Here is a 23261-nt window from a genome sequence, read left to right as displayed (position 1 = left end):
ATCGCTCTGAGGTGTGTGACCGTGCCGCCTCGTCTCTGTTCCCATATCCCAGCATGCCTCGGGCCCCCCTCACCCACCGCTGACCAGAGGGAGAGAGGAATAAGTGAGAGGAGACAAGAACAACCAGGTGATGCGCCCACAAGTAACTAATATCTTTGTCCTTACAAGACCTCAGAAGGAGAGGTCAAAGGGTCAGCTCGCATCAATACCTCTAATGCTTAAAACCAGCCTCCAAAAGAGAGTATCAATACTATTGATCCAGATAATTGTTCCTCTGACAAGTCGTAAAGCTTCACCTAGAGAAATACAACTAATCTTTTTTGACATTTCACATTTGACAGCAATCCCATCTGTTTGTATTGTCACAATAGGTTGGTAGACATTAAACTGCATGGCTGCCAAAACACCAGTGCTGCTGCCTTTTTTTTTTACACTACCTGATCGAATTTTTTTTTTTTAATGCATTCACAAATGACAGAAATGTGGAATCCAACCATCAAACCATTGCAGCATGAATACAAAGTTCCTCTTAATGAAGACACATTGCCTTTCCATTATTGTCAATGGAGCAAACCTGTTTGGATGCAAGTTAAAGGCATATTAAAGTCCAGATGGTTATAATAAAAACTAAACAAAAGAACCCCTCTGATCAAAAATAATCATTTGTTTGATGCATGATATAGAGGGGTGCTTCAGATTTTTCTACTTTTTATTTAAGTCTAGCTTCTCCTGTCCCTTTTTTAAATTCTATAAGAGTTTTATTCAAGGTTTTATTTCCTTCACTGACAGATACATGCAGGTTAGGTGTATCTTAAATGTCTGTCACACACACAACTCACTTTATCTTTTTAAGAGCTGCAGCACCCTAATGTCACACAACTTTAACTCTCTATGTGACTCAGGTACTCCACCCAGTGGCAGCACAGTACTCTGCACTCAATAATGCTCCAATCCCTGTGTAAGTAACAAAAACAGAGACATCATCCAGATTATGAAGCAGTTAAAAATGTTTAGTTGAAAAGAAAAAAGCAAATATGAATTACTGGGCATCATAAAAAATATTTACAGTTACAGTGACATTGAGTCATGGGTGGATAAGAACAAATATAAAATGCAGACTTGCTTTCAGATTTTTTTGCAAAGTGTGGTGGGAAATCATTTAATAAAAAAATCTAATCTAAAACACTTTTTCATCTTGCTTGTATCTTGACATGAACTTTGAATCTGGGTAAAAGTCAGAGATGAAAGTAAAAAAAAATGTTAGCTGCCATTAGCAATCAGGTGATATGTTACAGAACTAATAGATGAATGAAGCAAATCTGTATATATAATCTACTATGTACAATGTTCAGGACATTCCTGACGTACACAGAGAACGGTGCTACAGAAAGTAAAGTACAACCAGTGAGTCATTGGTGCTGTCACATAGAAAAGAGACAAAAACATAGGAACAAATACACCAAGCTGGTTTACATTCAGTGGTATATCAGAACAATGGAGACTTCAATCATCAGTCAAACAGCCAACATTGAGGAGATGCAGAGTTATTAAAAATGTGGAGCAGAATGAAAATAAAGCTGTGAGGAAAATCAAAAGTTTGTAAGCTAGTTCCAATCTTCAGCTCCTCACTTCAGTTATTGATTTATTTTTCATGACTTGAGGCCGCACAATAAAATGAACAGAGCAGTTCTGTCTTTTGCTGTCCTCGAAGAAAAGAGACTTTTCAGGAAATAAAAAAGAGATAAACACACAAACGCAAAGACAGAGGAAAGGTGCATTCTACGAGTGAAAAAGTTTTAGAACCTGCTAATATATTTTAAAGTAAACGTGTATTCATATTCATTAAATTGTGTCTTTATTATAGTGTAGTGCTGATCTTTCTGCATTAACCAGTGTTCACGTGTGTAATTCTACAAATCAATCACCAGTGCAAAAGTGGAAGTGTGTTTGTTTGGTGGTTTGTGGATCTACTGAACGTGACAGTTGTCTCCTTGTTGTGATTGTTGCATCTCTTTCTGCTCAGTTACTAGTGAACGACGGGAAAGTTTGTCCTCTCCACTTGGGGAAAGACACTTCCTGTTGGAGCTGTCTGAAGATGGACTCTGGAGGGGTATTGGTCCCAAAACCTGCAGAGAGAACAAGATGAACTACAAGTTTAAGAGGGAACAAGCAGAACAAGACAAAGAAGGAATGATGCAGTTTGGGAAATGGGTCATCTTATGGTATCAGTTGAGAGGAAGTCAACAGCTGAGTGAGACATTCTTTCCTCTTGACTTCTCTGACCTGTAACCTTGAATTCACTAGCGGTTCACTTCAGCTGACCTGAAGCCGTCAGAAGCTGACCTGGACTCAGTGAGAGGTGACAGGGGTCCGGATGTCCTGTTGACATGTTAGAGGCCCAGCAACCTAACTGAGTACTTGCACCTTCACCTTGTTAAGACTTAACTCTGGTTAGCCCTTTTTTTAACGGTTCCAAATGAATACCTCTCTGGTGACGGGTCATTTGAGTCAAGACAAGTTAAGCTCCAACTGTGGAACCCATCATTGAATTTAGAAAAAATACAACAAAAACACACATTAATATTCTGTTAGATACACAGCAATAGCCTCTTGTGCTGAAAACTGAAGAACAAAGCCAATGCAGAAGAATCTTTAGGCCTCACAACACCTGTGCTGAAACCAATGGGTGACAACACTCAGACTATATCTGCTTCCATCTAACAGTTTGGTTCAGTTTGGTACGTATTTACATCTGTTTCCAATGTCAAAAGTTGGGAAAGGAGCCAAAATAAATGTTCCGTACTCTCCTTTTTTTTGGCACCCTTCTGTTTGGCTACCAATCGTATCTATCTTACCATAAAGGGTGGAGATTGACAAAATGTAATCGGTTTAAAGGTGAAAAGAAACGCTACTTCCTATTGCAATTGGGGTAATAATAGATGAAATATAGACCATGCCATGTTTAAAGATCCCCTGGATTTCAAGAGAGTAATTTCATGGCTATTCCTGTGATAAACGACCATATGCTTCAAAGAAGGAACAGAAATGCTGAATGTTCTCCACTGTTGCCCTTTGTTTACTGCGTCACTCCTGGCTGCGAAATGTTAAAAACTGCAGTTTCTCGAGTGTCTCCTTGAAGTTGGCTCCGGAAATACCGGAAACCACTTACACACTAATTCAAAAAAGCCAAACTTCACAGCAGAAATAAACATGTTTACAGCCTGGTTCAAAAGACGAGTGTAGTCTGGATAGGTCATTTCTCGATCACCACACACTGTACGGGGGGTGAATTTTTTCATAACGCTACAATTTCGAAGATATTGAGATTACGAGTTTTCCATTATGAGAGGCACAGCTGACTTGACTGACAGGCAGGAACACTGTAGCTGTTGGCTAGGAGGCTCAAAGCCCGCCTCTTTACCTCACACTAGCTCGACAGCAGTTTGGTTGAGTTCAGCATTTTCAATATGACTCCCGCTGATGATTGGCTTTAAAACAGCCCTTCAGAAACAGATGAGTGACGTCACAGATACTACGTCCATTTAGTATTTATATAGTCTATGATTGTGTCACACTGCTATGATGTAAAGCTATGTCAAATCTAGCAATAGCCATATGGCTATTGCTAGCTGGCTTACACCCCGCCTACCAAGTACAGGGCACGGTTGTTGAAATACAAGCAAGGTCAGGGTTTACCGTGCCAAACTGTACTGAATCGAACCGGACTACTTGTTGGAAATTAACCATTAGTCTATGTTTTATACAGTCTATAGCAGGAACTGTAATGTCTGGTGGCATCTGAATGGTGGATAATGTCCCTGCTGTCTACTCTTACCTTAGTGTCAGCATTACACAACAATAGTAGTTGAAAATGCAGACACACCACTTTCTTTTCATCCCATCTTCCCAGGCTTTTGTAAACTTGGCCTTGCCTGTCAGGCTCACTTTTCTCGATAAGTTGCCACAAAAGCTGAATCACACGAACAAGAAGAAACAGCAACACAACCATCAACAACTTAGAAGACTTCACAAAGAAAGTAGCTGAGGAATTTGTTTTCTTTTTCTATTTGACAGATAGAAATACACACACACAAACACACACATCATTGGCTGCTTCTGTTGGCATCTTTTCCTCTCTGTTCTCCCTTTCTGTCCTACACTTGATGGCAGGCGTCACTGTTCAAAACCCTTCAGCTGGCTGATTACTTCTGTGAATAGCACAATGGAATTTTCTGTTTTGAAGAGCTCACCGTTATTTGAGAAATGCAGGAGAATCTAATACAGACTGTTTTTTTTTTGTGTGTGTGTGTGTGTGTGTGTGTGTGTGTGTGTGTGTGTGTGTGTGTGTGTGTGTGTGTGTGTGTGTGAAAGACAGAGAGATGGACGCAGCTGCTCACCTTGCAGTCAGGTGCAGACAGTTTGGCAATCAGTCGAGGACTGCAGCGCCTCACGTTGGTTCTCCTCATGATGAAGGGGCTCTCCTCACCCATGGGAATATCAGCAAACCCTGAGAGAGAACAACAAACGCTTTATTGTAACCATACTCTATGTATGGAAAGTTTAGCCCCTAATTCTGCAAACTATAAATCCAGCCAGTGATTCACAGTTTTTGGGTTATTAAAATCTGTTGCATAAATTCTGAAGTTCACAGAGGCTCGTTCGAATCTAAAAACAGAAAGCTTGGGTTCTTGTCCAGCCTTTCTTTTTTAGTTAGAACTCGCACTAAAACACATCCACACAGAAACAGACTACAGGTGCACGTACCTCTTTTCACCAGCTCAGGAAGTCCCTCTGGTCTGAAGTCCTCGTCCTCCTTCTCAGTCTTAGGTTTGGGTGTCGTCGCTGCGTTGGCCTTGATCTTCTTGGTCAGGTTGTGCAGAGCCTCCTGTGCGCTGTCTTTGTTGCTCACATCCTGGTGACCTCGTTTGACCGAGCCTTGAGGTGACCTCTGAGGAGTCGAAGGAGCCTTGTTCTCTGCGTTGTCGTCCAGTTTTTCTTCCAGATGTTTGGAGGAGGACTTTCTTGTTGAGCGTCTGCGGTGAGTATTTTCAGTGCTGCCTGAACTGCTGCTAGCTTCATTGGCATGTTTGGTAGCAGTGAGCTGCTCCAGCCGTGTTGTCAGTGCATCGTTGGTCTCTTCCAGTTTGTGAACTTTAATCATCAGGTTGCAGTATTTATCCATACTCTCATCTGCCTCCTTGCTCTTCTCCTCCACAAGAGTGTTCAGTTCTTCCAAATCGCTCTTCATCTCCTCCAGCTCTTTGTTTCTCTCCTCTGCCTCCTTTTTCTTCCCCTCAAGAGCAACCTTAAGCTCTTCCAGCTCCTTGCTGTTTTCTTCTGCCTCCTTCCTCTTCTGCTTCAAGGCTGTCTCCAGGTCTGCCACCTCCTTCTGTCTCTCTTCCGCCTCTAACTTCAGCAGGTTGACCTCAGACTGCACCGCCTCACTGCTCTTACTGTCACCTAAAAAAAAAAAGTCAACAAAACTGTTTAGTCGCAGTACAGATTCACTGTTCAAGTTTTCAGCAAACAATCATGTCATCTCAAATGATATAGTCATTCAAATTCTTGCATAAAGGGTGTATGATACATGAGCTACTGCAGCCTCACAAAGATACTAACTCGACCTTAAAGTCCTATAAATTAAATAAGAAACAACATGTGAAATAAAAACGTATCATACTATACTTTTAATAACATTTTTCTTTGTCTGGATTGAGCCAAACCCTGTGAATTCGTATTCATCCAAAACAGAACCTGAGGTCTGCACCTCCCCCCAACAAAATTTCAACAAATCTTGGTGCTTTCACACCTGAGCTGTTCAGCATCACTTCCTTCTCTTGCTCCAGCTGTTTGCACGTCTTCATCCAAAGACTCATCTTGCTCAGGGCGGAGTCTCTCTCTTTAGTCAGACGAGCAACACTTGACGTCAACTCTGACGTCTGTGGAGGGTGGATAGAAAACAACGAGAATGTTATGCAGGAAAGAAATGCATATCAATCTCACTAACATCAATCATAAAATTGTCTTCATATATGCTGAGTAGTTTTCTGTTTTGATTTTTGTGAACTGTGTCTGTACTTAGGTGACTTATTCTGTGAATGAACTGGCTTGATTAAAGTCTTTGTAGGAATATACTGAAGTATACTCGAAAGCAATCAGGTCAAATTTATGATCATGAATGCTTCTGCTTCTTTCACTTTTAGATCTATGGAACTCTGTGCGTACCTGCTCATTGAGCTTTGACACAGACAACCTGTGTGTCTCCAGCTCCTTCTCCAAAGCTGAGACTGCAGACTGAAGATGCTCTTGCTCCTCTGAGAGTTTCTTCTTGTCCTCCACGGCTCTTTGCTTCTCTTGTTCCAGTGAACAAAGAGAGGACGACAGCTGCTGTCTCTCAGCTTCGATCAAAGAAAGGGAGGACTGCAGTTCTTCCTTTTCAGCCTTGAGTTTCTGCCTCTCCTCTTCTGTTGTTTCCTGTTCTTGCTTTAATGAAGAGAGAGTCAGTTGCATGTCATGTTTCTCCTTCTCTGCTGAGGACTGAAGCTTCTCTTTCTCTCCAGCTAACACCTGGCTCTCTTGCTCCAGTCTTTCTTTCTCTTCTTCTACAGTTACCAGAGCAGAGCGCAGTTTATCTCTCTCTTGTTCCACCAGAAACAGGGTGGAGTGCAGTTTCTCTTTCTCCTCTGCCTGACGACTGAGTTTATCTTCTATCTGTTCTTTCTCCGCCATAAGAGAGGTGATGGATTTTACAGAGGTGTCTCTCTGCTCTGCCTCCTTCTCCCTCTCCTTTTCCAAAATATCTTTCTCCTCCTCTTTTGCCTTCAGGACTGACTGAAGCTCTTGAATTTCTTTTTCCAAAGTCTCAATACTGCTCCTCAGGTTGTTCCTCTCTTTCTCCCACTCCTCTCCCTGAGAGCGCAGCCTCTCTCCTTCTCTCTGCCACTCCTCCAGGGAAGACTGAAGACACATTTTCTCCCTCTCCATCTCTTGCAGCAGAGACTGCAAACTCTCTCTTTCTCCTTCAGTTTCCACTCTGTTCTGTTCAAGAGAGACCTCTCTCTGTTGAAGGGCCACCAGCTGTGCCAGGAGTTCATCTACTTGTCTCGTTTTCTTCTCCGATTCCTCCCTCATTCCTTTCTCCAGCTCTTCCACCCTGTTTTTCTGTCTTTCCTCTTCCTCTCTTCTGTCCACTGCTGCCTTCTCCAGCCCTCTCTCCAGCTCCTCCTTGGCAGCCTTCAGCTCTCCTATCTCTTTGTTTTTTGTTTCCAGCTCCCTTTCCATGCGTTCTTTCTCAGATCTGAGGTTGTCTAATGTGGCAGAGAGCTCTGATAGCTTATTGTTGAGGTCTGTCTTCTGCTCCTCCACCTGATGGTCAGGAGGTGGTGAGGGAGCGATGGAGTTTGTGAAGTAGCAACAGCAAAGAGGGGAGGAAGAAATCAGGATGGAGAGGAAGAACATGAGATAAAAGAAAGAAAGGGATAAGAGATCAGATTAAAAAAACTCCAAGGTATACAACAATTAAGGTTTAACTATTAAAGTAAAACTGATCAGATACATGGAAGGGGACACACAAATTTACATGAATGTACCTTTGTTCTTTCTTCTTCCAGCTCAGCTTTAGCTGTCTCAGCCTGTGTAAGAGCATATCATATTTATCAGTGATACAATGTGAGGAATGAATACCTCTATGTAACACTTGACGTGAAAAAACAAAACGCACATCATTCTTTTTTTTATATCTCCATGCACCCATACCTGAATCACAGCATCCTCCAGGCTTTGCTCAGCATCCTCCTTCTCTCGCTCCAGAGCATCGATACGATCCTGCAGTGAGTCAGACTTTCTCTGTGCAGCTACAAAAAAAGTCAAAGAGTCAGATTTGAGCCAACACCAACTCACAGACTTCAAGAGGTTTCGTCATTTCACAGGATGTTGAGAATCACCTTTAAGCAGCTCCCCCATCTTCTTTTTCTTCCTCTCATCCGACTCAATGCGAACCTGGAGCTTTTCAATACCAGTCCTCATCTGCCGGACCTCATCCTGTGTGGAGTTCAGACGAGAGGCAATCTCGCCCTTTTCAAGCAGAGAGGACTCCAGAGACTGTGAGAGGCGACACACTTCTCCCTCTAAAGCCTGGAGGGAATAAAGGAAGAGGATAAGAATCCAAACTGTATGCCTCCTCATGGATGTTTGATGACAGGATAATAAAGTCACATGTAAGAAAATCTTATGGTTGAATTTTATAAAAATTTGCTAAATGCTTCATGAACGGCAAACCTCTATACATGATAGAGAGAATGTATTGCAAAAGAAACAACGTCTATGAGAAACCCCTCCATACCTGGATCTTTCCCTCCATGGATTCTGTGTTTTGATTGGCTGAGGTGTGGTCTTCTTTGATTCTGTCAAGCTGCCCTATGAGCTCCTTTCTTTCTCCACTCTGCTGAGAAATCGCCTGCTCCATTGTCCTCATCTGCTCCAACAGCTATCATGAAGAAAAGAAGATGAGGGTTATGCCCATAGAGTCAGTTAAACGTTTATAATGTAGATGTGAATATATATAACCAAATCATTGTGTTATGCTAACTCTGAATAAAAGCCTCCAGTATCTGCAGGTCAAACTTTGCAAACTTCCCTCTATTTCATCCACACACCTGTTGCCTCTCTGCATTTAGTTTCTCCATGCTGCTTTTCAGAGCTTCATACTCCTTTCTCCCCGCTCTGATGTCCTCCTCCAGGATGGAAATTAGGTTTCTGGTGTCACAGTTAGTCTTCTCCAGGCCGTGAGCTTTCTCTCTCCACTGGCTCAAAGACTGGTTCAGGTCGTCTCGCTCCTCAGTGCAGGACACAAGTTCAGATCTCAGCTGTGTCGTCTGGAGTTAAAGTCAGATTTACAACAATTATGCCACATTGACTGTTTAGTTTGAAGTGTATAAACAGGGAAGCACAGGAATTAAGTGCTTCATTCGGCCCTTAAGCATTCATTATTTGGATCTTTTTGAGTTCTCACCTCTGTCCCGAGCATCTCCACCTGCTGCTCCATGCCAGAACATGTCCTCCTCTGAGTCTCAATCTCATCCTTCAGTTTGCTCCCCTCCTCCTGCAGGGTCTCCAGCTCACACTCCATGCCCAGTATGTGCTGCTCCAGATTGGCTTTCTCAGAGCGGACCCTCCTAAGCTCACTCTCCTGCTGAAGGAATTTCTCGTCCCAGCCACCTACAGAACCAAGAGATACATTTAAACACTCTAATCTGAAAAGAACACATTACAAACCTCAAAGCATGTGCCTTTTAAAGAACATGTAAATCTGTTGTACCATCATACAAACACAATGATGGTTGATTATGGCTGCACTTTATATGCTTATAAGCAGTTCGATTTTTACCTTTGGCCATCTCCAGTCCCTCCAACATCTCCATCACATCAGTCAGCTGACATTTAGCAGTTTGCAGCTGCAGAGTAAGTGTGTCCCTCTCCTCTGTCAGCTCCACCAACTAAGAATAAGCACACAGTTTTAGCACCATTCAAACTACCGTAGCATTTATGATTAAAGTAGCATTTAGCACTCTTCTGTAGTGTCTTCTCCCTACCTGGTCAGCAACGCCTTTCTTGTCCTCCAAAGCAATGCTCAGCTTGTGTGCAGACCTGTTTGCCTCTTCTTCTGCTGCATGACTTTTCTTCTCTAAGTTCTGAACCTGGACTTCCAGCTCAGAGTTTAGCTCTACCCTCAAAGCAAGTTCTGATTTCAGTAGGTTCAACTCTGCACACAGGGACTGAAGCTCATTCTCTCGAGTTTTGAGAACATCTTGCAGGTGGTTGGAGTCATCTTGTTTCTGGGATGACCCTGTGTATTGAATACAAGTTATAGATACATCACTGATGAGATTTCAAGAATTATTACACAGTGTGAATCAGAATTATATTATTGAATCCAATGATGTCTTTAATGGGGTGTTTTGTCAATTTTGGCCAAAGCAAACAAAGTAAGGTGTTTTAAAATATGTTGATATCACGAGCCTAAGATTGTAGCTCTGCATAAATAAACAAGGTGACAAATATATATATATAATAAATATATATATATATATATATATATTTATTATATATATATATATATATATAGATAAGAGAGAAAGATATATATATATATATAACTTCACATATCTAGCACAGCACAGTTATTGTCATGTTTTTTTAAGTACATCCACATTTTTCTTCTCCTGGTAACGAATACAGACTGTTAAATAAATGGACGTAGTTTTGAAGCCTATCGTCCTCGGTTGCCAAATTGCAATGCTATTGCTAACTTAAAGCTGCTGTTGGTAGGAATGGTTTAAAAAAAACTGTACTTTTTTTCAGCTGGGTTTGGAGTAAAGGTCATAATACCAATGGGTACGCATTAGTAAGTGAAGTAATTTGAGATTATTGCAAAATCTCTGTGTTTTCCAATGCCTTTGTATCAAGCAATGTTATTATTCCCCTCGTTCCTGTTATCACGGTCCAATCAGAGCTACTCTGCTACCCTCTGTCCTGATTGGCAGAGTGGCGGCCCCACTACATCACCCTGATTAGCTGGGAAGCCACTAATTCCTCATAGAACGCACACAATGATCTTTTAATGGCGGGGTTATGACAGCAGAGAGGGGAGGGGTAGTGTTGACATTCGAAATCTCTCTCAGAATTGATGTTTATATTACGACTACCAACAGCAGCTTTAACCGAATTTCGTGAACGAGATTGAGGCGGGCTCGTTGGCCTCTTTGCTAACAGCTACAGAGTGCCCGCCTGTCAATCAAGTCAGACCATGCCCTTATTTGGGCAAAATCTTCAAAAATTACGAGTAGCCGAAAACAATGCATGCATAGTGGCTGAGTAGTGTAACGTTACTCAAATTCTAACGTAAACAAGGAGTATTCGAGTATTTACCCCCATCCCTAATAAATATAAACACACAGATATTTTGACTACAGGTGTAAGAACCTTTCATTACTCACCTGAGGATTCTAACTGTCTGTTTTCACTGGAGGAAGAAGAAGATAGAGGGAACTCGCAGATTTCTGGTTGATTTTCAACAGTAACAGTGAGATTACTGCCGTCTTCAGTAACCTGCAGAAAAAAAACAATTATGACACATTTAGAAGAGCTTAAAATGATTAATAAATGATCATAACTTAAAAAATCAATTAAAAAAAACGTTCAAATTGCTGAATGCTACTATTCAGCCACAGCTTGCAAATTCCTGGGTAGCAAATATGAATAATTAAATGATTTCCAAGTTAAAGCAACATCTGCACAATACACATCATATAATTGTTTCTACCTGGTCTAAGGATTCCTGTTGATGCTGCACCTCCTCATCTCTCATTCCCTCTACACTGGCCACACACAGTGAAATGTCTGCATGCAGTTGTTCTTGAGTCATCTCTTTGTCAGCAATGTCATCCATTAAAACGAGCTCTGTCTCACTAAAAGGGTCAAGGAGGATATGATTTATTCAGCATGTCACAAAACATTTAAAGGCACACATAAAAAGACACGTGTGTGTATGTGTACCTGGAAGCCTCCTCAGACTGGCTGGACAGTTGGGCTCCTTCAGACGCCACAGGAGAGGTCTCGGTATCTGTTCTGACGCATGCATCATATGACTCTGTGTCTGTTTGCCCTGCTGCTTCTCCTCAGAAGAAATGAAGAGCAGTTAATATTTGAGTTCAGGTAGCTGCAGTGTCATATTGAAAATATTAAAACTTCTTTGCACTCCTCACCACTTTGTGTCTCCTCAGACTCCATGTTGCTGATTTGATCTCCTTGGTTGTGAGTCTCCTGAAGTTCTGACAGCAGCAGTATGAGGCTATGCTGTTGGTCCACTTGCTCCAGCAGAGAATCGTACTTCTGCTTGAACTCCAATAAGGCCTTCTGTAAGGCCCCCAGCTTCTGTTGCAGCGCAGCCTGCTCTGCCTCAGACTGCTGCCTTCTGTGATACAAATTACAACTCAAGCTGTTATTTTTTCAATCAATGTTAGCAAAAAATCAGAAGTAGAAAAGGTTAAAATCTGAGGTAGAGAAAACTGTAAGTACCTCTCTTTGTCTTCCTCAGTCCTCTCGTCTCTCATCTGCAGCTGCTCTTTCAGTCTCTGCTGTTCCTGCTCCGAGGACAGGACGGAGCGCTGGATATTCTCATTTAACTCTCTGATTGAAGCCACCTCATCTTCGTACCTCTCTATATTTTCTCGTAACTGCAGCTTCTCTTCAGTTACTTGATTCAGGCTGGATTGTAGATTTTTGTACTCCTCAGTCAGCTGATTAAAGCTAACTTCCAGCTCAAGCCTTTCCTCAAAAACTCCTTTCAAGTTATTCCTTTCAGAAGTTAGCTCACTCAGCTTGGCCTCAAGTTGTATTTTTTCCTCATTTATTGAACCTATGATAACATTGAGCCGAGCTTTTTCCTCAATGACCTGTCTCAGAGTGGATTCTGCTCTTTGTTTCTCTTCAGTAAACTTTCCAACATGGCTCTGCAGCTGTTTGTTCTGCTCAGTCAGCTCGTCTAAACTGGCCTGTAGCTGTTTCTTCTCTGCATTGACTCGAATAGTTTCAGTTTCAACTTGCTCCTTGTCTTCTGCTAACTGTTTCAGAGTAGTCTCCAGCGTGTTTTTCTCCTGCAGTAACTGGTGAAGACTGTTGTCCTTGTCCTCAATGATCTGCCTGAGAGCTGTCTCGGATTTCACACTTTCCTCAGTAGCCTGGCTTAGTTGAGACTCTAAAGTTGCAACGCTCTCCTCCAGCTGGCTTTTTTTGACAGCGTCCTCCTCCAGGCGAGATATTTCATAGCTCCTCTCCATCAGCTCCTCCCTCGCTGTAACGTACTGACTCTCCAGCACTGAGTTCTGAGATAGGACTTCTTCTAACCGGGTTTCCAAGACAGACACCTGGAAAGTTAGAGATGATGCTTATTAGACTCCTGAGGGTAAGACAATTTAAAAAAAACATGCGTTGAAATATTGAAATCAAGAGAATGACAACACATATTGTTTTGTGAGCATCAGTGTCTCTACCTGTGCTTTGCCGTCCTCCAGTTTGACCTCCATGTCGGACATCTGGATCTGGTTTTGAGCCAGCTGAGCCCCCAGGGACTCTACTGTCCCCTTCAGCTCTTCCACCTGAGTGTCAAAAGAGTTCATGACTGTCTCGTTGTCCTCCAGGTCCATTTGAAGCATCTCCATCTGCACCTTAATGTGGAAATGAACACAAAAAATGTTAAAACAGCATTCTATCACACTTAATGTGATACTTATAATCTCAAAGACTAATATAATAAAACAGCCTTATAACTCAATGTAAGAAGATTGAGGACATGAAACCTAAGCAAGAACACAAGAAACTAACCTTGATTTTGTTCATAGATACAACCTTCTCCTTCAGCTGCTCGGAGGTTTTGGCTTGCTCTGCCTCTGCTTTATTCAGCTTCTCCTTCAGACTCTTTATGGTGTTGTCTCTCTCCTCTAACCCGCTTGAAGCCGCTGACAGAGTCGTCTTCATAGTCCTGATCTCCTCCCCTCGAGACCTGGACTCAGCTTTGGAAGAAGCAACAGATTTTTTTGTTGCTTCGAGCTTCTCTTTCAGGCATTTCTCTTTGTTGTGGGCGTTTTGAATCTCCAAAGCGTGGTTCTCTGACTCTTTGTTCATCTTATCTTTGAGCTCTTTGACCTCTGTTTCCAAACCAGAGAGCAGGTTGCTTTTCTCTGTCAGGGTGTTCTCCAAGTCAGATTTGATTTCAACAGTAGAAGAGTGACTCCTCTCCAGGGCTTCAAACTGTTTCACAAGTTCAACGTGGGCTTGGTTGATCACATCCAGTTCATTCTTTAGGACTGGGAGCTGCTCTGCTACAGCTTTGCTGACAGACATCTCTTCTTCTAGGGTTGATATCTGCTCCAGAAGGCTGTTAATCCTCTCAGTCTGACTCAGCTTGATGTTCTAAAAGTAAGAGGTTGAAGTTTGAGATTAGAAAAAGTACAAGCCAGGGTAAATGTAACACATAATAAACAACAAGTGTAACAATTTACCTCAGCTTCTCTCTTTGTCTCCTGAACTGAACTTTCCAGCTCATCCTTCAGTTTCTCCAGAGACGCGACCTGAACTTCAGCCTCTCTCAGCTGCTGCTCCTTCTCCTCAGTCTGGCTCTGCAGATCCTTCATCTCCTCTTCTAACTGCTTGAGCTCTTCTGATTTCTTCTCATGCATCTTCTTGTGTTCCTCTACATTTTCTGACAGCGTCTCAATCTGTTTTTGCAGCTCAGCTCCAAGCTGCTCCTGGACCTTCAGAAGCTGATCCTTTGAACTGACCTGAAACATGAACTCAATATTCAGCTATGGCTTTTATCAGCTCAGACAAATGCTTATCATGTTCAACGTCACCAGAATACATTGCATTGATGACAGAAATTAGACAATTCATAAATGCAGTCATAAAAATGTTTTATCGCCAAATGCAAGATATTAATTTAGATTAATTTAAAGAACAAGCAGACCTGATTTTTGGTAAGCTGGAGCTCTTGCTGAGTCTCCTCCAACTTCAGGTTCAGCTGCTCAGACTCCTCCATCTTTGCTGAAACACTTTCCTCACACTGCTTCAGCAGAGCAGCCTTCTCCTCTGACAACCTGCGAGAGATTCAACACCAAGAAAGCAGATTTTTTTTTATTGTAGCTGCATCCATTAACCTCCTTTAACTTTGGAATAGCATGCCACACAGTGAAGGAGGGTGGAATCAACTGCCCAAGAGAGATGAAGCTTTTTAAAGTAAAAGGTAGAAGTTTTAAAAGTTTCACCTGACATTGTGCTCCTCCTGTTGTGCAGTGGATAGAGCAAGGCTCTCCCTCAGCTGGTTGACCTCTGCTTGGCTAAGCTCCAGCAGCTGGTCTTTGGAGCGAGCCAGATCACAGGCTGTCTGGTGTTCGTCCTGTAGCTCTATGTTAGTCCGCTCAGCCTGTTCTGCTCGAATCGTCTCCCTTTGCAAATGTGACTCCAGAACTTTGACCTGCTCAGAAAAAAAAGAGGCCCCGTTACATTTAATCATTGGATATAGGTTATCAAGCATTGGTTATATGGCTAAAGGTTCAGTCAGACACACAGTGCAAAATAAGTCACCTGGGCTTCTAGTTGAGCCACCTGTACGGCCACATTCTCCAGGTCTTTTGTGTGTTTCAGTCCAGCTTCAGAGAACTTAGACTGGAGCTCCTGGTGCTGATGCTCCCTCTCCTCCAGCTCAGTGCTCTTGTTGAGGAGTTCTCCTTTCAAGGTGTCGATGTGAGCTGACAGACTTGCTTTGTCTCCTTCTACACTCTCAAGCTGCTTCTATAATAGTAGGCAAAAAAATTATATTAAGATTGAAAAATATGAATGAGAAAGATGATCTATGACAGGGAGAAATATTTGAAACATCAACAAGAATTAATAAAGTTGGACATCCAATCAGATATTTCCGAAGAAAAGTGATCATTTGATTAAAACATCACATCTGGCTGCAGAGGATGTTAATTCACAATTATTTTAGTCATTCAAAAATCATCAATTTAATGTTAGTTGGCCCATAAAAATAGATATACAGAACATGAAATGGATCTTTCAGCATTTGTGTTTTTGTATTAAGCTCCTGTGAGGAATTTTGCTTTGGGTTGATTTTGGTGCCCACTGTGGACAAAGCGATCCTTCTCATCTCTTTGCCCCCTCTGTTTTGTACATGTGGTGCTCTCAGATGAAGAATTCATCCGGTTGTCTTTTAAACAATCAAATATACAACTTATCAAGAATCTATGCCATTGAAAGTGCAAAAGAAGGTTCTTTCTACATTTTTTTGTTTATACCTGAAGTAACTGTATAAAAATAATAAGTTGTCTCACTGATTGTCTCATTTGCTTTTGTAGCTCACAAAAAGGCATCAGTCATCATTTCAGTAAGTTTCATAACCAGCTGGAAACTCCTCACAGGAGCTTGAAACAATAGACTGTATAAAATATGGACGTAGTATCCGTGACGTCACCCATCTGTTTCTGAAGAGCTGTTTTGAGACCTATCGTCGGCGGTAGCCATATTGCTTCCGTCGAGCCAGTGTGACGTGAACATGCGGAGTTTGAGCCTCCTAGCCAACAGCTGCAGTGTTCCCACAGGCAGCTGTGCGTCTCATTGGAAGACTAGTAATCTCAATATCTCCGAAATTGCCGCATTAGAAAAATATTCACCCCCCTCACAGTGAGAGCACATCGAGAAATGAACTATCCAGACTACACTCGTCTTTTGTACCAGGCTGTAAATATGTTTATTTCTGCTGTAAAGATCGTCTTTGAATCCAGATCCTCCATGAACTGCAGCTTTTAACACTTCCGCATTGGACTCATATTTTTAGACCGGAGGTTGCCGCTTGCTTGAAACAGAAGAATTTATCAGTGTTCAGGTCTATCTTTGGATGTTGCATATCTTTGAAATAGTTTCCACCTTACCTTGAGTTCATCCTTAGCCTCATTCAGTGAGGTCAGGCTGTTCTCCAAGTTTCCAATTTTGTCAGTGAGCTCCTTCTGCACAGCCTCAGTTTCATTAATCAATGTCTCCTTTTCTTTCTTCCACTCCAGCAGAACTTGATGTTCTTGTTTCAGGTCCTTACGCTCATTCTGGCTAGCAGTGAGATTGGATTTGAGCTCTTGAGCTTCCTTCTCGAGGACGGTCAGCCTGTTGGTGAGCTTCTCTGCCTCCTGCTTCTGTGTCCGCAGCTCACTCTGAGATCTAGAGTGACAAAGATGTTGATGGTGATTAAATTAAGTTAACTATCACACATAAAGGACATTGTTTATGTTTTTAACAGCTATATTTACCTGTCAGTTTTTGTCTCTGCATCAGAAAGTGTCTTCTTCAGGTTCTCAAGATCTCTGGCGGAGGTCTGGGTCTGCTGCTCCAGTTTAGTCTGCAATTTCTTCACCTCCTCTGCCTGTCCCTCTGATTTTGCTGAGGAGCAAAAGAATAAACAGGTAAAAAATTTCAAGTTAATTTCACTTAATTCTCTGAAGCCATCTGCCATTGCCAAATCCTGCAAATAATTCACCTTTCAAGTCATCCAGTAACCCCTGAGTGCGTTTGAAGCTCTGGTCTGTGCTCTTCTTCTCATCCTCCAGCTGACTCAGACGCCTGCTGCTCTGGTCCAACTGGACTGTCACACTGTTCTTCTCTTTCTGCAGCTCCTGGAATGGGGAAGACAAGCACGTGAGGAGCAGCAAAAGATACAGATAGAGGTGAGGAAAGACAAGGAGACCATGCAGAGCAACAAAGTCTGACAAGAAAAAATAACAATGAATGAAGACATGCTTCCATTTGCGAAATAACCCAAATAAAATTAAAATTATGATATCTTGTTGGCAACAATTTTAGTAAATTATTTTTTTTCTAGAATCAACTCACCTCCATTTTCTTCCGGAGGTCTTGCTCTTTGGTCTGGGTGGCCTGAAGGCTCTGCTCTGACCTCAGCAGTTTCTGTCTCTGCTCCTCTACTGTCCTCTCCATCTGACTCTTCTGGGAGCTCATCTGAGGAGGAGCATGAGGAAACAAGAGATAGGAGAAGAGAGAAGTACGTCCAAAGATAGAGAGACAGAGATCGTTTAATCAAGTTTCACATGCAAGTGCCCTTAAGCCATTTACAAGGGTAAGGATTAAAAAGTAATAAAGGTAGTTGGTCAAATTAACAATGAAGAATAAACTTGAAGTGCATGACGGTGAAGCAGAACAGAGCCAGACTGAGATGTTCAAAGTCACCTTCTCCATGTCTGCCTGCAGCACGTTGTGTTCTTTCTTGGACTGTTGGAGCTCTTGCGTCAGCTTGGTTCTGGTCTGATTCAGCTGCTGGTCCAAAGCCTGGTGAGAACTCTGCAGCTGGGCCAGCTCCTACACAAGTTATAATGAATGTTTGATTAACATTTTAAATAATAGCACTTTTATTTGCTATGAAAATTAACAGAATATTAAAGGTTGCATGAAGTTAAAGATCCAACTTGAGAAACCTTTTGACTGTCTCTCTCTTGGTCCTTGAGTTTCTGCTCCAGGGCTCGTTTGCAGCTCTCAGCGTTGTGTCTCTGACAGTTCATCTCCTCTGTGACTTGTTTCAGCTTCAGCTCCACTGATGAACACTGAAAACAACATGCAGACTCTTTTTCAGTCATTGAAAGTATTTACTTTTTAACTTATCTTTCTAGGTTTAGATAAAAGTAATCAAGCAGTAAAAGTACAAGACTAATAAAGTCTTTATGCACGAGCCATGGGAGCACACCTTAGAAACAGCCTGCTGGTGTTTGTCAGTAACCTGGCTCAGCTCGTGGCTGGTCTTGGCCAGGTCTCTGTCCCGTTCAGTCAAATCCTTGCGAGCCTGGTTCACTTGGGTTTGGAGTTCCTGTAGCTTGGAGGCTTGGCTACGAATTTCCTTGTCCTGAGAGGCCAGATTCCTTTCCAGTTCTGTTACACGGCTACGCAGCTCTGAAGAAGACACATTAAAACATAAAGCTGATCAGGTCATCAAACTCAAAGGTAGCCCTAAAATGTATCACAGATATTTAATGTTAAAAAAAAAAAGTCGCCAAAATATTTCATATAAAGCTGCAAAGTGCTGTAAGCAGATAATTAACAATTCACCTTGGTTGATGGTCTTCAGCTGCTCTGTCTGTTGGGAGGATCCGCCAGGACTCTGCATTGGTATGGAACAGCTCATTCGCTGGCTGGTTTTAATAGGTGTCTCCTCATGGGCGTCCCACAGGGAGGTCCCCCGCCTCTTCAGAGGCGTTTCCATCGCATCCTGAGACAGGCGGCCATGAGCCTGATCCTGCTTCTGCCATGGGAATATAGACGATCCAGCTTGGCGGGCAGCAATGTCCTTGTGGCTCACACTGACTGAAGACTGACTCAACAGCTAAAAGAGAGGCGATAAGTTAAGATTCAAAACCTAAAAATTTTTTTTTAGAATTATTGCATAATGAACACAACTAATGTACCCACCTTGACCTGTAGAACTTTAAGTTCAGTCTCCAGCCTTTTTCTTTCCTCCACCTCCTGACTGTATTTCTCCTGAAGCTCCTCCAGTCTGTTGTCTAAGTTACATAAATGTCATGATAGGGTGAACTTATGAACTGGCCAGAGTCACTCAGATACAAAATGAAAACCTTAGAATTTAGATTAGTTGAGGAACAACAGTGTCACTATCTCTTGCAATATTACAAGTTTTAAGTATGGCAAGTTAAGCCAAACTGCAATCCCCTGAAGAAAACTGAGGCAACAAAACAAATGTCAGTGGAGGACATTGGGGATAAAAGAAAAGCTGAAATACCCTGCTGTCTGTAGGCCTGGACAGGAGCTGGGGTTGTAAAACTTTTCTGTGGAGTTGTGTAGGAAGTCAGCTCTGAGGAAGATGACGACAAGGAGGAAGAGCCAGCAGGCTGAGAACGATCCAGTTCATTTTTGTACCTGAAAGGACGAAAAACCAGGAAAGACAATATTAACAACCCTCCCTTGGTCCTCATGTAAACATGCAGATCAACAGACAGGGGACTCACTTTTTGAGCTCCTGCTCCAGTCGTTCTATGGTCTTCCTGCAGGAGTTCAGCTGACCCTCCAGGTAGCTCACCTATGTTTAAGAAGTGATTTAGATAAGAGGGGATAAAGTAGAAAATGTCCAGTGATGTTTTGTTTTTCCTTTTGACATTATATTAGTTAACATAATTCCAGTCATGTGTGTTGTCCTCAACACAGTGGTACTGTTAATGTATAACACTTAAATTATGATAACCCACTTATTACGAACAGGAATTTTCTTTGATCTAATAAGAAACTCACCTGCTGCTCTTTGACTCCGAGGTCATGGCATGCCTTTTGACGAGCTTTCTCCAGAGAGTCTAATGACTCAACTAAAGACTGGTTCTCTCTTTTCAAAGCAGAAGTTTCAGAGCGTTCATTGTCCGCCTGGTGAAAGAGGAATATAAACAAATAAAAGATGTATTTCTACAACTAGTTAAACAACTTGATTGCTGTGTGTGTTTTTTTCTTCTTCACATTTAAGGCATACATCAATAATTTAGTAATACAGCTTTTTTGTCAATTTTTACTCACTAAAACATTAAATATTGATCTGCCTGGATACTACCTTTTGCTTCTGTTTTTGCAGGGCAGCCTCTATAGAGTCCAGCTGAAACTGTTTCTGGGTCCTTTCCTTCTTCAGTTTGTCCAGCTGGCCCTCCAGCTCCTGGATCTTCTGCAGGGCTTTCCCTGGAAGTCCATCCTTCCACTCCTCCACCGCCCAGCTCATGGTATAAAACCTGCAGTGGTGGACAAAGTACACAGTTTCATTACTTAAGTCAAAGTATAGATCCTCCTGGTCAAATATTACTCCAATACAAGTGAAAGTTGCTCTGTCAAATTGTTACTTGAGTTAAAGTACTGAAGTACTTGCTTTTAAAAATACTTATGTATCCAAAGTACTTCTTAAAATATCTCAAAACTTTGTATTTTCACAATACATAAGTGCAGTAAAGAATACATAGGAGTACATTCTGTTACACTATGTTTATTTAGAAACCAGCACTTGAAATCTCTAAAAACTATACCATAGAGTAAAAACAGAAACTAAGTTACTCCAAGCACAGACAACTTAGTTTGAAATGTTGTTATGGAATGAAATAAATGTTACGTAGCTCAACAAATTTTCTCAGGTTGGACAGTGAATGTTTGTATGTTTGGGCAGAGTGGGAAACAGGGAGAACATTTAGAACACTATGTATCATTCTTCATTTCAAAAACCTCTAACACGGGCTGAAGATATGGTCATGGGTGCTCAGGTGGAGAATTACAGCCATCATTACCACCTCTACATGAACTGCCTGATCTGAGTGAAATCTGCTCTGTGTTTGATCCACGTTCAACCGTGGAGACGCACGATATACAGGTATGACTAAACCACTGAGACAAACAGAACTACACAAACACATTTTACTGTCTTAGGGATCAGATTTCAGAAAAGAGAAGGAAATTCATGAGGTGACTTCAAAGCAAAAGTAGTGAGTATCTAGAGCACTGATAGATCTTACAGAAATTTACTCTGTTACTGTCCACCACTGAAAACCTGACTGAACAGTCATCAACTCTTTAATTCAACAATCCCACCAACACAATACTGTGTATAAGCAATGCTGATTGCTATGTAATGGGGAAAAAAATGTCTCTTTCAAAAAATCAAAACAGTAAAGTGAGAGAGTTGATCTACAAAGGACCTCTCACGTTATAATGACTGATATATTTCATACTAGCCTAATACTGAAAGAGATATTGAATTGGTTAAACGTAGATGGTAGCTAACAAGAAAACTATAATACTAGTGTGTGCAAACTAATAAAGACGTCAAAGTATAACAGAGTCATTCAACATGGTGAGAACTTCTATTTTCTTTGATACAAATGAACACAGCAAAGTTAGCAAACCCAGGCTAGTTCTGCTATAATGAAACTACATTAACGTTAATGTCACTTCAGTAAACTCTCCCTCAGTAACCACTCATCTGACATATTAATGATGTTAACGTGATTATTTAATCAGAAACACCCGATTTCACGTTAGCAGTTAGTTGGCATTGGATTTAAAGTTAATCTGACTGCGTTGATCAAACGTCAAATTAATCTTAACGTTATGTCGAAACCAGCATTAACGGCTGAACTGGAGAAATATGGAATGAAATAGCATCGGGTGCTAATGTTTACTTAAAGCTTAGATCGAAGTGGAAGCAGGAATTAATAACACAATAAGTCTTACTTTGGGCGCGATGCTCCTTTATCTCACACTGTTTGGGTTGATCTCGTTGAAAAATTCAAACTGCAACGGACGAACCATAGGGGACGAACCAACGCTGATCTCCTCGCCCATTGGCTAGATGATGTGACGTCAGTGGTACAACCTTTCTGCCCTGTATTAAGAAGGCCACTAGGTGGTGTTTGTCCTCACCTATGGTCCTCACATGGTCCACTGAGGCTGTTCAATGCTCTCTCTCCCATAGATCATAATTGTAATTCGTCTGACAGTGATTTTAACGTACGTGACAATGTAAAAAAAAAAAAAAAGTTGCATATGTAACAGTCGGAGTGTGAATGTTGTAACACATGATATTCTTTTTTTTATATATATAATTTTATTTTATTGAGTGTGCAGGTCTAAATACATCAGTACATCCCCTGATTCGAATAATTAGTCATCTTGATTCTAAAGAATAAAAAATAAAATTAAAATAAAAACACAACAAACAAGCAAAAAACAAAACAAAACAAAACAAAGAAATCAAATTTCATTTAATAGATCCTGTGTTGTTTATTCACATACAGTTACGTTAATTTGATCTCACAGGTAGTGGGTATCCCTCACACCCACTCTGACATGTTTACACTTGTCCACCATACATCTTCACCGACATACAGACTCACACCAACACCAACACACACACACACACTAACACACACACACACACACACACACAAACACACACACTTATACACACTTGCGGTCACTAATGTTTATGGTACTCAGGTGATTTTGTGGCTTCTCACGTCTACAGAGCTTCATAAATCTTGCTCTGTATACTGTCAAATAGTTTTCCTTTATTGCTGTCCTCCGATATGGTCCTTTCAATACTCAGATAATATTTCATGAGTGTTTTCCGCATTTGAAGCGTAGATGCTTCCTTATTTTTCCAATTTTTCAAAATAAGTTTCTCAACTTATTGTCCTCACATGGTCCACTGAGGCTTTTCAATGCTCTCTCTCCCATAGATCATAATTGTAATTCGTCTGACACAGTTATTCTAAAAGGGGGTACCTGGGAGTACTGCAAGGGGTACGTGACTATGTAAAAAATAAATAAATAATTGCATTTAACACCTGGTATTCTGACTGTTACACATCACAACAATTTTTCTTTTAAATCTGATTGAAACAACTTTATCAACACCATTTAATTTGTATTTAAATGCAACATCAAATAGGTCACTATTTCCAAATTGAGCATATTCATTCATTAATTGGATAGGTGGTTGAAATGCTTCTTGTTTGACAGAAATAAATCACTGTGCTCCTTGGGCCATCAATATTGCACTACAAAGTATAGAATGTGTGTCATCTTTCATTTCAATGTTACTATGACACTGTAAAACCACATGCATATATTTATTCATGTTATTTTTCCATACTATTTCCTGAAAAATTTTCTCA

At 41.3% G+C, this 23261-nt stretch overlaps 1 protein-coding gene across 11 annotated transcripts; it reads right to left on the bottom strand.

Moving 5' to 3' along the window:
- Positions 1-989: 989 nt before the first annotated feature.
- On the bottom strand, positions 990-21962 carry cenpf (centromere protein F). Of its 11 annotated transcripts, none has more exons than XR_004630663.1 (40): positions 21817-21962; positions 20159-20330; positions 19852-19977; positions 19572-19642; positions 19346-19482; positions 19018-19109; positions 18658-18931; positions 18299-18501; positions 18033-18158; positions 17788-17916; positions 17437-17559; positions 17084-17219; positions 16857-16986; positions 16488-16767; positions 15139-15345; positions 14820-15028; positions 14522-14651; positions 14058-14336; positions 13381-13968; positions 13050-13223; positions 12076-12923; positions 11763-11971; positions 11554-11671; positions 11321-11465; positions 10995-11106; positions 9591-9844; positions 9386-9494; positions 9011-9216; positions 8655-8873; positions 8342-8485; positions 7944-8133; positions 7756-7853; positions 7590-7631; positions 6226-7365; positions 5810-5939; positions 4765-5460; positions 4398-4507; positions 4103-4208; positions 3836-3970; positions 990-2126 (listed from the first exon to the last, which is right to left on the bottom strand). XR_004630663.1 is itself a non-coding variant. In XM_034679529.1 (39 exons), exons 2-39 carry the CDS (start codon positions 20318-20320, stop codon positions 1968-1970), a joined length of 8640 nt encoding a protein of 2879 aa, XP_034535420.1. In that variant the 5' UTR covers positions 20321-20330; positions 21817-21928; the 3' UTR covers positions 990-1967. The 11 variants fall into 11 exon arrangements, 8 of the variants coding, with proteins under 8 accessions (XP_034535420.1, XP_034535419.1, XP_034535422.1 ...); XR_004630661.1 differs by having other exon boundaries at positions 2108-2126; positions 3884-3970; positions 11554-11674; positions 21817-21923; XM_034679529.1 differs by lacking the exon at positions 4103-4208 and having other exon boundaries at positions 21817-21928.
- Between the last annotated feature and the right edge of the window lie 1299 nt (positions 21963-23261).

The sequence above is a fragment of the Notolabrus celidotus genome, chromosome 3 (assembly GCF_009762535.1).
Source record: "Notolabrus celidotus isolate fNotCel1 chromosome 3, fNotCel1.pri, whole genome shotgun sequence".
In the NCBI taxonomy this organism is placed as follows: Eukaryota; Metazoa; Chordata; class Actinopteri; order Labriformes; family Labridae; genus Notolabrus; species Notolabrus celidotus.
The sequence above is the reverse complement of the archived record's forward strand: the minus strand, read 5'-3'. Positions and strand labels throughout refer to the sequence as shown.